This window comes from Eriocheir sinensis, chromosome 42, assembly GCF_024679095.1.
Source record: "Eriocheir sinensis breed Jianghai 21 chromosome 42, ASM2467909v1, whole genome shotgun sequence".
NCBI classification, from domain to species: Eukaryota; Metazoa; Arthropoda; class Malacostraca; order Decapoda; family Varunidae; genus Eriocheir; species Eriocheir sinensis.
In genome coordinates, this window is record NC_066550.1 from 3378211 (window position 1) to 3395548 (window position 17338).

At 46.1% G+C, this 17338-nt stretch overlaps 1 protein-coding gene across 6 annotated transcripts in view; it reads right to left on the bottom strand.

Moving 5' to 3' along the window:
* Window positions 1-17338, bottom strand: part of LOC127009833 (TLC domain-containing protein 3A-like) — a 123462-nt gene that overhangs the window by 15820 nt on the left and 90304 nt on the right. For all 6 annotated transcript variants that reach the window (XM_050883198.1, XM_050883200.1, XM_050883201.1 and 3 more), the window contains exons 2-3: window positions 8404-8608; window positions 711-851 (exon numbers count right to left, since the gene is read on the bottom strand). In XM_050883198.1, coding sequence (XP_050739155.1) covers window positions 711-851; window positions 8404-8574 — 312 coding nt within the window. In that variant the 5' untranslated portion in view covers window positions 8575-8608. The remainder of the gene's footprint in view (window positions 1-710; window positions 852-8403; window positions 8609-17338) is intronic.

Consider the following 17338-nt stretch of genomic DNA (forward strand, 5'->3'; position numbering starts at 1 on the left):
AAGCAAGAGGTTCAAGTTGAAAGTGTGGGGCTAGGCTAACCCCGCAGTCGCCACTACACCTTGGCCAGTTTTACGTGGAAATACTATAGCAGCGATCGCCGCCATTGGTAACGATCTAAACAAACAAAATCACTGTGAAAGCGGCCCTAGTCAACCCCCCGGCCCACGCACGGCAAGGAGTCGGCTCACTTACCACGCACGTGCTGCACATGCAATGGCTTGCAAGTCTGCTGGGAAACCCACGGGCAAGATTCGGCCACTGACATACGAGCAGAAACTGGACGTCATCAGGAGGATTGAGAGAGTGATAGGCGGGAAACAATGAATTTTCCCTGTATGTGAGCGCAGGTGGGATAAAATGGCGGCTAGCCAGTACCAAATTATATTTTCCCCATAGCTACGTACTGAGTGAAAAAGTGGGTGTTGGCAGTGGCCGGGTGGATAAGGTGGTGAGCATGGGGTCGGACTGAACAACATCAAAAGGCAGATAATGCCTACCGGTGCACTCGGCCAGAACGAAAAAAAAAAAAAAGTGTGGGTGTGGCAAAATGGCAAGGGCCAGAACCAAATTGTATTTTCTACATAGGTTTAGTTATTCCTATGACGCGGCCGTTACTCAGAAGCAATTAACCGCGCCATACACGACTCGACTGTATATTCAAGGACTGATTACTAAGGTAGTTAGTTCTCCAACATCCCTAAAAACTCACCTGATACATTGCTATTGCATCATAAATGAAGTAGCTTCCTGCAACCCAGGCATACCAGGAAGCAAGAGGATGGACTGCCTTCATCACATCATGCCTGCAGGAGACCACCACCACAACTCCACAAACAGAGGATGCCACGGCCTGGAAAAGCACACTTGATACATAATGGTCTAGGTGATGCAAAGCCAAACAAATTGTGTCCCTTGTTTTATTAACCCCTTGGTGCACTATGACATGAATGACATGAAAATAATATTCCTCGAAAATTAACCCATGACACCACAACAAAATATTATACAGTAAGCCCTCAATATAATGGACTAATTGAGAGGAACTTAGTCCGATAATGCTGAAATCCATTATAAGCGGCAGAAATTTTAAAATACGTAAAATATTAACGATTAACCTTATAAACTTGGGTATATAGTTTTATTATTGTATATCTTATGTGCACGTTGTCTATATAGCCGCACAGCACACTTGGCAACGGACTGCAAGGCACTGAGGTTGCCAGGTTGGCAGTGGGGTACTGCGGGGGGGCCATATTGTTACGGATATGGATAAAATTTTACAAGTGCACCAATCTCGCACTGGCAGACGAAACTTTTTTGGGGTAGTTTTTGGTGTTATGAAATAATCTGGTAACTGTTTCTGTCATAAATCATTAAGTGATTGACTTTTCAATGCCTATTGTACACCCGCTGCCACAGCCGCAAAATAGATCGCAGAGAGGTTCAACTTGCTTACTGTTTTTACATTTCACTCACCGCTCACAAAGATCAGAAGTAGACAAACTATAGTCGGATGCAAATATCAAGATACTTTAGGTGGAGTGGGTGCAGGAATTCCCTACCCGGCAGCGTTGTCGCTTCAGCCACAACAAGGGTAGGCGGTGGCCGAAGTGGTAGCGTGCTGGGCCCACATTCACCACGTGATCGACGACGCGGGTTCGAATCCCCACGCTACCACCTCGGATTTTTCAGTCACCGCCGAGTGGCTTAAAACTATCCACATGCTGTCCTGAAGACCACCCATCAACTCAGACTCTAGAGTCTAGAGGAACCCGTCCAAGCGAATCAAGAACGAGTTCCGGGGGGCAGCATGAGCCAATACAAAATGGCGCCACTATAAACACTCGCCTGCGCCATAACGGGCTGGGCCGACCATCAGGTCCCACCGCGAAGAAGACTTGGGCCGACCATCAGGCCCCACCGGGAAGAAGCCTACCGGAGCAATAGGCCGCAACGTAAAAAAAAAAAAAAAAAAAAAAAAAGGCATACATTATCTCATATGTCGGTGGTTTAGTATTTGAAATAGTCTTAAAATTTTTGTATATGGTAAAACAAGTCTATATTATGTTGTGAACGTATCAAATTTTAGGATAGTAACAATGATTTATGACCTTGACCATAGACATGACAATGTCGCTGGGTAGCGCACTGTTGTCATGTGTTGTGAATTCATTTCCATACATAAATCATTGTTACTATCCTAAAATTCAATACGTTCACAACATAATATAGACTTGTTTTACCATATACAAAAATTTAAAGACTTTCAAATACTAAACTACCGACAGATGAGATATTGTATGCCTTGTTGTGGCTGAAGCGACAACGCTGCCGGGTAGGGAATTCCTGCACTCACTCCACCTGAAGTATCTTGATATTTGCATCCGACTATAGAACAAAACCAGGCAAATGAGTGTTTTTCCTGCTGTGTATTCCCCATGTGTGGTGGACAGCAGAGCGATTTTTTTTCTGTGAGGAGGTATTTCTTGCAACACCAGCCTGCAGAGTGGACCACCGTGCTGCGATCCTGTCCTGTCATGCAGTGCTTGTTTCCACCACCCCGCACTGTGTGCAAATTAATTTAACTAACCAAACCTAACTTAACCTAATCTAACCTATCTAATGGGGGGGGGTACTTCACTCCCTTCGACCCCCTTAAGCTGTGTCAGTACCGACACTCACAAACACTTGGCTATTTTCCATTACATTCATGTCCTGAAATGATGCATAAGACTTTCTTGTGGTGCAAATACATTCTTCATTTCAATGCAACCACAAGGAGGAAAATATTTCATCAGGTGGGCTGCAAAATACTACTGTAACCAATAGCTGGGACAACAAATAAAGGGAGGAGGGTGAGGTGGCTAACCAAAGACATGCCAGTCCTTGTCGACAGACCAACTTGGTCAACTCGGCTGACGTCAGCCGATAGAGTCGGACTGTTGGCACCCTGCTACGGGCCGTCATTGGCAAAGGCCCGTGCTCCCCCCTATAAGGAGGGCGCAATCTTTGAACAACAAAACCAGGTGGCTAGTAGACGCTGTTATAGTTACCAGGCGTGGTTAGTTCAAAAACTATTCTCGGTCAGTCCCCGTGGGTTTCTGACCCTCTGACCTTGTCCGTTATATCCGAAATCCGTTATAAGTGGGTCTGTTATATCGAAGGTTCATTGTATTATAATATTTGCGTCTTGCGTCCAAGATAGGGATTCGGTCAGAAATTTCTCCGTGCTGGGAGAACCTAACATTGGACAAACAAAAGAACCTTTTTCAAAAATTAAATTTGTCAGAAAATTTCTGAAAAATACTTTCAACTCTCAATTTTTTTGGACAAAATCCGGGCTCCAGCGATTGTCAGACATATACCTGGTCAAGTCCAGGAATCGAAATACATTCCAGGTAGAATAGCTGAGGTTGGGCTAAGTCTGGCAATTACTGGACATATGCCTGACCAACTCTGCCTTTGAAACACATGCTAGGTGGTCGCATGTTACTATTGTTGTGGTGGTGATGGTCATGTAGCCTCTATAACCAGTTCACTAAGTTACTATGCTTCGTAATCTTGTCCAGATTTGTTGAAATTCTTTGACCCATATACTGCGCCAGACATCTTACGATGCTATAAGTTAGACTGCACCAAACATCTTAAGATGACACTTTTTTTTTTTTTTTTACAACAAAGGAGGCAGCTCAAGGGCAACAAAAAAAAAACAATAATAAAAAAAAAAGCCCGCTACTCGCTGCTCCTAAAGTAAAACAAAAGAGGTGGCCGAAAGGAAAATCAAATACAGGAGGAGAGGTGTCTGATACCCTCCTCTTGAAAGAGTTCAAGTTCCAAGGTGGCTATTTATATTTCCTGCACTGCCAAAGTACATTCCAATGAACCTTGTGTGGCAACATGATCCCTCTTTCCAGAGATAGGCAAGTACGGTATTTAGTGCGGTAGTACTGCATAACAAAAAAAGTACCGCACTATCGCAAACTTTCTGAAAATACCACACTACCGCGGACCGCACTAAAAAATCCTGTGGTACTTTTTGTGGAACTTAGAAAACTATCAAAGACATTTGCAGGGCGGCATGCTCACATATTTTTTTTTTTTTTTTTTTTTTTTTACAGTGAACGGACTCAATCAGTCAATCGGTATCAGTCATCAGAATCAGTGATTCAATCATTGACTTTTCAGTTATTATTCAAAATTAAATACAAATTAATTAATACTAAGCCAGTGGTTCCCAATCTTTTTTTCAGGCGACCCCAATCATGCACTTCTAGACATGACCGCGACCCCACTAGTTTTGTTGTATGTACTATATGTGTTATTATTATATAATAACACCACGTTTGATATTTTGAGGTCTTGGTGACCCCACTTGGGGTCATGACACCAGGGTTGGGAAAGGGGGCAATAAGCGGAGCATCTGAGTTAAAGCCCGGGAAATAAACATTGTTCTCAGGGACTCCTTGTATGATTATTATAAAAATTCATAAAAAATCACCATTTTGGTTTAAAATGAAATGGTTCATACCGTAGTTTAGGTGAGCAATATAGATTTTAAAAATCCACATACATTATGGATATTCTAATTATCATAAGCAATTTGCAAAGGGGGGTATAAAAATTTAGCTATAAAATTGATTTATTTTTCAATACAACAGAAAAAAAATTCTTACTATTATACAGCAAGGCCATACAATTAAAATGAATACAAACAATAACTTGGTAAGTCAAGAGGGAAGTGCAGTACACATAGCTAAATTTTGAATGCAATTTACTCAAAACTAGATTTTGATGATATCGCCCCTTCACCTCCGGACGCCACATATTAGAAAATGACAAGGGAGACCCTAAACAAGTAGATACATAAAGAAAACTGCGTATTTGTCCACACACCTTCCAGAGACCAGGGTTTGAAGTCTAGGCTTAAAAAATATCCTTGATAACCAGAGGCTTCTTCCACTCACCAACTCCCTCCATTGGTCATCCCGAGTCGGCACCTCAGAGATGCCTTAATTAACAAGAGAGACCTGGGTGTTTGTTGAACTTGTTCCCACACCCAATCATGCAACAGAAGTGTGGCATCACAGTTTTCACACACACACACAAAAAAAAAAGCAAGCAGGAGCCAGCGACAACTCGTCCTCCCCCCTCAGCTTTGGCTTGGTAGGAACACAGCATAGTTCAAATTACCCGCATTTGATGATGGTCTTACACTCCCATGATGCACCGCGGCGTGACGTCGATTGAAATCACTCTATTGGGTGCCACAATGAGCTTCATTTGGGCACCAAGTTAAGAAAAGTAAAAGTAAAATGCTTCTAAAAATCAAGTAGCTGCTTAGCTGATAATTGTAAACAGACAGACAAGAATGTATGTCACAAGCAGCAGCTTACTGAACCCGTCGTGGACATTTCATTGAAGACACAGACAGACATAAGGAGAGTGAATTACAGGTAGCTCTCGATTTACGCGAGTATTGCGTTCTTGAAGAGGTCACGTAAATCAAAAACAATGTAAATCAAACAAGAGGTAGGTTTCTCTCAAAAAATAAATACCATATTTTGCGGCGTATAACGCGCACCCCAAACTTTGAAAAAAAAAAGTTCTTAAAATGCTCAGAAATATGTACGGGTTTAAGAACATTGACAATGTACAGTTTCCCGAAATTTATATATTTTTGGTGTAATCTTTACTGCTTGAATTGACAAGTGTCCTTGAGTAAAGCAATGACAATGGCGGTCGGGCTGGTGTTGTGAGAAATACATCCCCGTAAACATACTGATGATGCACAGCTTCTGAGATCATAATAAGCATATTATTCTCACCATCACTCATAGGTTATGACAGACAACTAGGCAAGACACAATTCACACGGTTCTGGTGACACGCGGCATGCAGCTGTTTGTTGTTTGGGTGTGGCAACAGTGGTTGTGTGGTTTTCAAACAATGCAAATGGCGGCCGGGCTGGTGTTGCGAGAAATATTTCGTCGTACATACTGATTATGTACAGCTTCTGAGATCATAATAAGCATATTATTCTCACAGTCACTCGTATGTTATGACAGACAACTAGGCAAGACACAATTCACACGGTTCTGGTGACACGCGGCATGCAGCTGTTTGTTGTGTGGGTGTGGTTGTGTGGTTTGTAAACAATGCAAATGGCGGCCGGGGGTGAAATAACTCCTCGTACAAGACTCATGATGCACAGTTTCTGATATCATATTTACCCCATTATTCTCACTAATATTAATAATTAATAATGAACACATGGTTATTTTTTTCCCAAAATATTTTTTTTTTTTTATGTAGCTAGTACTGCTCCTTAGTCATACAATCGTAAGCCACCTGTGACATCAAGATCAAGATATACAAATGGCGCCCGACAGGAAAACGGGATAACGGCAAGGCATGGGTGATGCTCCACCGATTTCATTTTTTTATAGTAGTTATTTGATCGCCCTGTATTCTGTGGTAACATATTATAAGACAGCTATGGACTATGAAGGACCATTAACAATAATAAAGGTAAGTTTGCCGTTGTTATTGGATAAAACGAAACACAGACCCTTAAAAACAACCCAAAGAAGAATAAAATCATTAAAAAATTGTGCATTCGGCGTATAACGCGCAGGGCTAAACTTTCAGGCATTTTTTATGTGAAAAAGGTGCGCATAATACATTCAGTGGAGAGAGAGAGAGAGAGAGAGAGAGAGAGAGAGAGAGAGAGAGAGAGAGAGAGAGAGAGAGAGAATATCCATATCACCGACATATCCAATCAGACACTCAGTCTCAGCCTCACTCGTCTGAGAAAGAAATGAGGGACAGCATGATCGCCTGACTAGTATTGGTACCGGTACCGAGCAGCCTGGTACCGGTACCGTACCGTATACCTGGTACCGTTAGTACCGGTATTGGTACCGTTACCTGCCCACCCCTATCGTTGAGTAGCGTGGCAGCGTGGGTACTGTATTGTTGTTCAAGTGGCGCGCAGGAAGAACTGAGCTTAGCTGTGTGGCCGAGGCGCCGTGTGAGTCCAGTTGCGTGAGACATATGGTGACCACTCCATAAAATATCGCGTATAAGTGGAAAAAACGTGTAAATTAAACATTTATTTAGATTTTGGACCCCGCGTTATTTAAAAACGCGTAAAACAAACTCGCGTAAATCGAGAGTTACCTGTACTAACACACAAATAGCAAATAAAATTACAGGAACTGAACAACTCTGAACAAGAGTACCATGCTTTGTGAATTAGTGAACCCGTTATAGAGGCTACATGGCCATCACCGCCACAACAACAACAAGATGTGGCCACCTAACATGTGTTGCAGAATAGGACGTGGCCAGGCATACGTCCAGCCACCGCCAGACTTAGCCAAACCCCAGATTCTTTACCTGGGTTTTCTACTTTGGTTCCTGGACTTGACCGGGTATATGTCTGACAATTGCTGGACCCTGGATTTTGTCAAGGAAATTCAATATCTGGGAAATTGAGGGTCAGGAGTATCTTTCAGAAATTCCCTGACAAAATTCATTCTTCCCATAGATTATTTTCTTTTCCAACACGACATAATCTTTGACCCAATTTCTGTGTTGGACACAAACCCATTGTACATCTCACCTCATCAATCCAACCGGGCCATAACTTCCTTAACCCCTTGACTGCAGATTTCCTACAAGAAGACCTTACCAAGCTACAGGAATGGATCAAAAAGTGGCTGCTACAATTCAGTGAAGGAAAATGTAAAGTCCTGCACCTTGGGAGGGGATATCCAGCATATCAATACCACATGGGAAACACTCCACTATCCACCACTGAGGCAGAGAAAGACATGGGAATATATGATACCAGGCTACCAGTGAAAGCCAAATCCATACCAATCACAGCGGACGGGTCAAAAGGCAATGAGACAAAAAGCCAGACAGTATCTCAAAACCCATAAACTTTTGTAAAAACATGTTGATAAAAGTAAATTTGTAAAAACAACACAAACTAGCTCACTATGCTGAAACTCCTTTATGCTGAAAGATTCGATGGGTTTCTCAACCCGTCCGCTGCAATTGGCAAGGATTTGGCTTTCAGTAGTAGCCTGGTAAATAGTCCCAGGTCTTTCTCTGCCTCTGTGGTGGATAGTGGAGTGTTTCCCATGTGGTACTGGTATGCTGGATATCTCCTCCCAAGGTGCAGGACTTACATTTTTCTTCAGTGAATTGCAGCAGCCACTTTTTGTTCCATTCCTGTAGCTTGATGATGTCTTCTTGTAGGAAATCCATAGTCAAGGGGTTAAGTAATGCATCAGTGACTCGCGCCCAAAACAGGAATTTGGTCAGAGATTACACTGTGCTAGAAAAAGAAAAGAGTCTACAGGATAAATCAATTTTGTCATATAATGAGGCACCTGCAAGCTGGAAACAATGGCTTCACTCATGTTCATTATGTGGTGTGCCGAGACACTCCACTTCTTGGCCTTGAAGAGCTGGGTCATCAGGTGATTTGAGAGGCGGAAAAGTCCCATCCAGAGCAGCCCTGAGGCCGAACACAGGGCACAGCCAGCCACCACTCTGTTCATGGCAGTTCACAAGCCCACTTAAGGCTTCGTCTATCTGTGAAAGGATTTATATAAGCAAATAACACAAGGAAGTACATGAAAAGCCTAAGTTATAAAAAATTGAAATACCCGAGTCCACAATATGCATCATCATCATCATTTCATCAATGCCTGCTCCTAGGAGCTCCCACCAGGGGATGGCCATGGCAGAAAAGTTTCCAACTTTCTGTATCCAGACACTCCCCCCTTGCCTGCTCAAAGTTTCTCAAAGATCTTTCCCCCCTCTCCCTAACGTATTCCTGCACCCTATCTCTCCATTTCACTGGAGGTCGTCCTCTAGCATTCCCTCCCTCTATCTCACTCACATACACCCTTCTGGTCATCTTACTCTCCTCCATTCACTCCATGTGGCCAAACCACTTTAAAGTCTGTCGCTTCACTTCTTCCACCACTCCACACTTCTTCCCTTCACCCACGTAACACATTCCAAAATGCTTGTACACACTTTCATTACTCATTCCATCCATTCTACTCACACCACACGCACTCCTCAAATAACTCATTTCCACTGCCTGCACTCTAGACCTCTGACTTTCATTCCAGGCCGACGTTTCACTTGCATATGTGAAGGTTGGTACTATTATTGTATTTCTCAAATCCCTCTTTACCTCCATGCTCACACTTCTGCCATTCATGATTTGTCCCTTCTTCCTTGCAATGCCCTTTCTCTTATCTTTCCCTCCGTACCACCATGCTTACACATAACTGATCCAATTTACTTAAACTCATTGACCTCCTCCATTTCTTCACCATTCAAAATTATTTTGCATTCTTTTTCACATTCAATTCCCACTCTATATGGACATACAAAATCTACAACCTCACTTCTACTTCGCTCACAAACCATCACTTTACTTTTGTTGACATTTACTTTCAGCTTTCTCCTTTTACAGACACTATCAAAAACATTGACAAAATTTTGTAAGTCACTTTCATTTTCTGCAATGAGCACTGTGTCATTAGCAAACAGTATCGAATTCAGTACCCACTTCCTTCCCTCAGCGAACATTTTTACTTCAACTTCCCCAACTTTGCCCTTCATTTCTCTAATAACACCATCCATATAAATATTGAACAACCATGGTGACACGACACACCCCTGCCTTAACTCTTTCATTGCTAAACGCTCGCAGCGAGCGTTAGGCGTATTTGCAGGTGGTGCTAAGCGCTCGCTGCGAGCTCCACCCACACTCAAATCTCCCGCGTATGAAAGTGTTCCAACACTAATTCTCACAACACAGGATTGCCAATTGAGTTGGTTCTTCACTAAATTTTGTGGAAAATCATATCAGCCCAGCGCGACAAATCTACGGACGAGTAACTGGTGGATGTTCTTGCCCAATATAGCGGCATTTTTGCATAGCTTCACCTATCACCTGACTGATTCTTTGACCAAATAGTTGTAAATATTGCAGTTGGCAATACTCCCTTGCCAGAATCTGAAGGAGAGATGTCCGCAGTTCCCTCAATATGGCTGATCATCCCATACGCACCGACGTAAGTGTTAACATTCAACTCTCCCTGAACGTGCATGTAAGTTCGCAAGAGAGGCATACATAACCGACTCCTATAGATCTGGACCTCCTCTTTCCAATGGTGTTCAGTTTTTAGCTGTGATGAATAGTTTTTGAGATACAGAGGTTAAAAGAGACCCCCCATTGGGCTGCCCGACTGCGCCTGAGGGGATAGTCGTGTCCCGTCCTGCACGCAAGGAAAGGGTTAAGCCCACTTTTATCTCTAAATGTTCACTTGTTTCTCCATTAATTTTAAGACATGCAGATGCATCTTCATAGAAAGACTTTATTGCACTAAACAGTTTTCCTCCCACACCATAAATCCTTAAAACATCCCACAATGCAATCCAATCGACTCTGTCATAAGCTTTTTCCAAATCCATGAAGGCAGCGTATAGTTTCTTTCCTTTTGCTATTATTTTTTCTACTGCCAACCTGAAGGCAAATATCTGATCCACACATCCCCTTCCCTTCCTGAAGCCTCCTTGTTCTTCACTGATTTTCTCTTCTGTAAGTCTTTGCACCCTCTCTATTATGACTTTTCATATACCTTTCCGGGTATACTCAGGAGACTTATATCTCTATAGCTCCCACATTCCCCTCTCCTGCCCTTCCCCTTGTAAACTGGGACAATGATGGCTTTTGTCCAGTCTGCTGGCACCTCCCCTCCCATGCTACTTCACATATCTTGACCATCCATTTAACTACATCTCCTCCACACTTAACATTTCTGCTGTGATTCCATCAATTCCTGCTGCCTTTCCATTTTTAATCTTTTTATTGCTTGATTTACTTCTTCATATGTTATACTTCTTTATTTATATACTCCTCTACCTCTACTCAAAACTGCTGCTGTTACAGCTGCTGGACGTCCATCCTCAAAATTCATTAAGTTTCTGAAATATTCTCTCCATCTCTCTTTCACAACTTCCCTGTCTTTCAACATCTTTCCATTTTCATCCATAACTTCATTTATTTTACTTGAGGAGATATTTTCTGCATTTCTTTCATTTTTTACTTCTTTCCAATATGATTTCCTGTTCCCTTTATATTTTTCACTTAGTCTTTTTCCAAAGTCTTCATCAACTCTCTTACTTTCTTTTATTGCTTGTTTTAATTTCATTTTGCATTCTCTATATTTCTTTTTCCTTTCCCTTTTTATTTGCTCAGCCACATTTCTTTCTTGAGTTTTCTTAAAAAGTTCCCTTTTCTCTTTTACTATCCTCCTTATCTCTTCTGTCCACTATGAATATGCACACCATGAACATGCACACCTAACATAAAGCTCAGTGGAAATTACTCAAATCATTGTAAATTTGTGTATATTTTTAATGTATATATGGTGATGAGTAAATGGGGGAGGCAGTGGCTGAGTGGTTAGTGTGCTGGTCCTGCATGATGCGGGTTAGAAACCGCCACTACCCCCTGCGATTTTTCAATCACCGCCGAGTGGTCCAAGACTACCCACATGCTGTCCTGAAGACCACCCACCAACCCGGACTCAAGAGGAACTGTCCAAGGAAAATCAAGAGAGAGCTCCAGGGGACAGAATGAACCAAGAATAGATGGCACCACTATAAACACTTGCCTGCACAATGATGGGCTCTGGGCGACCATCAGGCCCCAAAAGAAAACCTACTGGTGCCATAGGCCAGGACGTAAAAAAAAAAAAGTTCTGGGAGTTAGTGATAAATATGTATCATAAAGATTTATGAGCACGATCCTGAAATGGTTCTGTGACAGCTAACCGAGCTACAAGTAGGGGAGCCGCCATATTGGAGTTAGACCATCGTGAGAAGGCATGGAGTCAACCACCTTGTTGGTCTCCTCCAACTTAAATTTTGCTGTCTCTCATTTGAGACTGAAGGTCTCCTGGGCCAAAACCAAGGTCTAGTCATTTGGAGGCTTGCTGGATGACAATATAGTCTGTCCATGCATGTGGTGAGGATGTTGAGGTCACCAAACGTTTCACATACCATGGTAGTGTAGTACAGGGTTTCTCAACCTTTTTTTGGCAGTGGCCCCCTCCAAGGTAATTTGAGTTCTCGTGGACCCCCTTAAGTTACTACATCTTGGGAAGTAGGTATAGTAATGATCGTTGTTAGGATCAGCCTTCCTGAGTCCTAATGCGTCCAATACTGATACCACTATGTACACGAACATGCTATGACAGTCTGACTCAATAGGCACACCTAACATCACCATATATAGCCGGTCCAGGATTCAGGACGTTTCCGAATAAGGTAGAAGAGGTAATGTTATAATTGTATTTTGTAAATAATCCTTATAATCAAAAACTAACTAAAATTATGAGTATTCTTTTTCTTAAGCACAACATTATTCAAACAGAACAATAATATGAAAATACATATAGCCACCGTTGCCAGATTGTCGTACTCAGAGCATAGTATTTACCTGTTTCTGACGGCTAACTATTGCCAAGAAACATCAAAATCTACCTCTTTTATCGATAACTATAAATTAGTTTCGTTACTGGAGCCCAGAAGACAGTTTGGGGGTAGGAAGTCGGGAAATGTAATCGGCTGAGTACGACAATCTGGCAACGTTGGTCTGTAGCCTCGAGGCCTGAGGCAGCAGCGCCGGCCATTTTGAGGGTATCAGATACCTTAAATAGCATATTTTTACTGCGCAAAGCAGGTGATGTCACTTATTGTGACTTTGTGAGCTTTCATATTTATCTATTTGTGTCACTTGGTGATGTTAGGTGCGCCTATTCGCTAGCGCTGCTTAACGTGTAAGCAGGAAAAAGATATAGTGTAAAAAAAAAAGGCAGATAAAGGCTGTCTTTTCTTTTTCAGAAAAATTAAAGGACAAACGGACCAAAATGGGACAGAATGTCCTTAGACGGACAAACATAGCAACCCTGAATCCAGTGTTGCCAGCTCATGGGAAGTGAATGTTGCCAGGATTACAGCAAAAAAGATGCTGAAGTCGCTAAATAAAGCAGAACAGCTGATAAGAAAACACCGTAAATCATATATGAAAATATTAAGCTCATATGAGCAACGCAAACTTAGGAACTTCTATGGCCCCCTGTGGGCCCCCCATTTTCCTAATTTTGTTCTATGGCCCCTGAAAATTTCTCATGGCCCCCAGGGGGGCCATATGGCCCATGTTGAGAAACCCTGGACTGTAGTGCATAGCAATGGTGGGTAGTCACTCAATGAATTGGCCTGGCCCACAATGTAATGGACTCCCTCAATACAAGAGTATATGGCGTTGTCGACATCTATGCTGGAGGACAAAGATTCAAATCTTCAAGTTGCTTGTGCTCCCTGTCTTACTGTACGGCTGACACATGGACACTGAATAGAGACTTGGAGAGGCATGTCAATGACTTTCGTACCAAATGCCTTCGCAGGATCATGGGGTATGGCTGGAATGACTTTGTATCAAACCAGCAACTGCTCTGCGAAACTGACTTGAGGCCTGTTACCAGCTTAGTCCATGAACACCAACTCCGGCTATGTGGGCACGTGGTGCACCTCCCAGACGTCAATCCTGCACACAGGGTTGTTTATGAATGAGACAACCCGAGTGGAGGAGACCAAAAGGACACCCACGTAACTCATGGCTGCATGGGAGCTTGCTTGGGAGGACCACTGGGAGTATGGACGGTGAGTGAGAGAAGTGACGTGCCCCTGGGCATGTGCTCTCCATTAGCCCATTGTAACACTGATGTGAAAGCCCGCTTCTTCTCATTGAGAGTAATCAACATTTGGGACAGCTTGCCGAATTCTGTCATCTTGGTGAATTCCTTCAAGCACCAGCAGGGCAAGCATCTTGGTCAGATCTTATACGAGTTTGATTAATTTGCCATGTGGTTTGGGTGTTCTTTTGGGTGTTTTGTTTGTTGTTATTGACTGTGTCTTGGAAATAAGTAGATGTCCATGCCATCTCGTGATGTCATATTAGCCAACCATCTGACCATCTTAATGAAAATCATCAGCTGCAGTTTTGGTTGGAGACATCACACAGTTTTATGGATGGGGCGTGTCCCCACCCCCAGAGACAGGCTTACCACACGCAACAGGGTTGAACATTTACATTATGGCAGGAATACAAAGAGCTAAGATGACAACGCAACAATTGCTCGAGGAACAACAGCTTTAAAAGTGGGAAGTTGACTTTTGATTTCATTCTACGCACTCTAATATTTTGATATTTTTAATTGAGGTACTGACGTGCATGCAAGAATAGCAAATAAAGTCTTAACTTTTATGCTTTCTTTCTCCTTGTAATTTTATAAAATAAAAAATCTCTTATAACGGAAAAATATCACTTTTCATTACTTACATACTAAATTGTTTCACACTGGTAGGGAGGCCAGAGTGACCTGGGTGGGAGGGTGAAGTGACCAGGGGGGGAGGGCGGAGTGACCAGGGTGAGAGGGTGAGTGACCAGGGTGGGAGGGTGGAGTGACCAGGGTGGGAGGGCAAAGTGACCAGGGTGGGAGGGGTGGAGTGACCAGGAGGGAGGGTGGAGTGACCAGGGTGGGAGGGCTGAGTGACCAGGGTGGGAGGTGGAGTGACCAGGGTGGGAGGGCAAAGTGACCAGGGTGGGAGGGCGGAGTGACCAGGGTGGTAGGCTCCAGTGACCACACTGGGAGGGATGAGTGACCCGGGTGGGAGGGAAGAGTGACCAGGGTGGGAGGGTGGAGTGACCAGGGTGGGAGGGCAAAGTGACCAGGGTGGGAGGGCAAAGTGACCCGGGTGGGTGGGTGGTGTGACCCGGGTGGGAGGGCATAGTGACCAGGGTGGGAGGTGGAGTGACCAGGTGGGAGGCAAAGTGACCAGGGTGGGAGGGTGGAGGACCAGGTGGGAGGGCGGAGTGACCAGGGTGGGAGGCAAAGTGACCAGGGTGGGAGGGTGGAGTGACCAGGTGGGAGGGCAAAGTGACCAGGGTGGGAGGGGTGGAGTGACCAGGGTGGGAGGTGGAGTGACCAGGTGGGAGGTTGAGTGACCAGGGTGGGAGGGCAAAGTGACCAGGGTGGGAGGGTGGAGTGACCAGGGTGGGAGGCTGAGTGACCAGGGTGGGAGGTGGAGTGACCAGGTGGGAGGGCAAAGTGACCAGGGTGGGAGGGTGGAGTGACCAGGTGGGAGGGCTGAGTGACCAGGGTGGGAGGGGTGGAGTGACCAGGGTGGGAGGGTGGAGTGACCAGGTGGGAAGGTTGAGTGACCAGGTGGGAGGGGTGGAGTGACCAGGGTGGGAGGTGGAGTGACCAGGTGTGGGAGGGCAAAGTGACCAGGGTGGGAGGGTGGAGTGACCAGGATGGGAGGGTGAGTGACCAGGGTGGGAGGGTGGAGTGACCAGGATGGGAGGGTGAGTGACCAGGGTGGGAGGGTGAGTGACCAGGGTGGGAGGGTGGAGTGACCAGGATGGGAGGGGTGGTGTGACCAGGGTGGGAGGGCAAAGTGACCAGGGTGGGAGGTGGAGTGACCAGGGTGGGAGGGCGGAGTGACCAGGGTGGGAGGGCGAGTGACCAGGATGGGAGGGTGGAGGACCAGGGTGGGAGGGTGGAGTGACCAGGTGGGAGGCTGAGTGACCAGGGTGGGAGGGTGGAGGACCAGGTGGGAGGGCAAAGTGACCAGGGTGGGAGGGCAAAGTGACCAGGGTGGGAGGGCTGAGTGACCAGGGTGGGAGGGTGGAGTGACCAAGGTGGGAGGGTGGAGTGACCCGGTTGGGAGGGCGGAGTGCCCTGGGTGGGAGGTGGAGTGACCCGGGTGAGAGGGCAAAGTGACCAGGGTGGGAGGGCAGAGTGACCAGGGTGGGAGGTGGAGGACCAGGGTGGGAGGGCAAAGTGACCAGGGTGGGAGAGCTGAGTGACCAGGGTGGGAGGGCAAAGTGACCAGGGTGGGAGGCTGAGTGACCAGGGTGGGAGGTGGAGTGACCAGGGTGGGAGGGCAAAGTGACCAGGGTGGGAGGGCTTAGTGACCAGGGTGGGAGGGTGGAGGACCAGGGTGGGAGGGCAAAGTGACCAGGGTGGGAGGGCAAAGTGACCAGGATGGGAGGGCAAAGTGACCAGGATGGGAGGGTGGAGTGACCAGGGTGGGAGGGCAAAGTGACCAGGCTGGGAGGTTCAAGTGACCAGGATGGGAGGGTGGAGGACCAGGGTGGGAGGGCAAAGTGACCAGGATGAGAGGGTGGAGGACCAGGGTGGGAGGGCAAAGTGACCAGGATGAGAGGGTGGAGGACCAGGGTGGGAGGGCAAAGTGACCAGGGTGGGAGGGTGGTGTGACCAGGGTGGGAGGGCAAAGTGACCAGGATGGGAGGTTGGAGTGACCAGGGTGGGAGGGCAAAGTGACCAGGATGAGAGGGTGGAGTGACCAGGTGGGAGGCAAAGTGACCAGGATGAGAGGGTGGAGTGACCAGGGTGGGAGGGCAAAGTGACCAGGATGGGAGGGTGGAGTGACCAGGGTGGGAGGGCAAAGTGACCAGGGTGGGAGGGAAAAGTGACCATGGTGGGAGGGTGGAGTGACCAGGGTGGGAGGGTGGAGTGACCAGGGTGGGAGGGCAAAGTGACCAGGGTGGGAGGGCTGAGTGACCAGGGTGGGAGGGTGGAGTGACCAGGGTGGGCGGGTGGAGTGACCAGGGTGGGAGGGTGGAATGACCAGGGTGGGAGGGTGGAACGACCAGGGTGGGTGGATGGAGCGACCAGGGTGGGAGGGTGGAACGACCAGGGTGGGAGGGTGGAGTGACCAGGATGGGAGGGTGGAATGACCAGGGTGGGAGGGTGGAGTGACCAGGGTGGGAGGGTGGAATGACCAGGGTGGGAGGGTGGAGTGACCAGGATGGGAGAGTGGGGTGACCAGGGTGGGAGGGTGGATTTTTTTTTTTTTTTTTTTTTTTTTTACGTTGTTGCCTTTTTGCGCAGGTAGGCATCTTCCCGGTGGGGCCTGATGGTCGGCCCAAGGCTTCTTCCAGGTGGGCCCTGATGGTCGGCCCAGCACGTTCTAGCGCAGGCGAGTGTTTATAGTGGCGAAATCTTGCATTGGCTCATGCTGCCCCCCGGAACTCGTTCTTGATTCGCTTGGACGGCTTCCTCTGGAGTCCGGGTTGATGGGTGGTCTTCAGGACAGCATGTGGGTAGTTTTAAGCCACTCGGCGGTGACTGAAAAATCCGAGTGGTAGCGTGGGGATTCGAACCCACGTCGTCCATCACGCGGTGAATGTGGGCCCAGTACGCTACC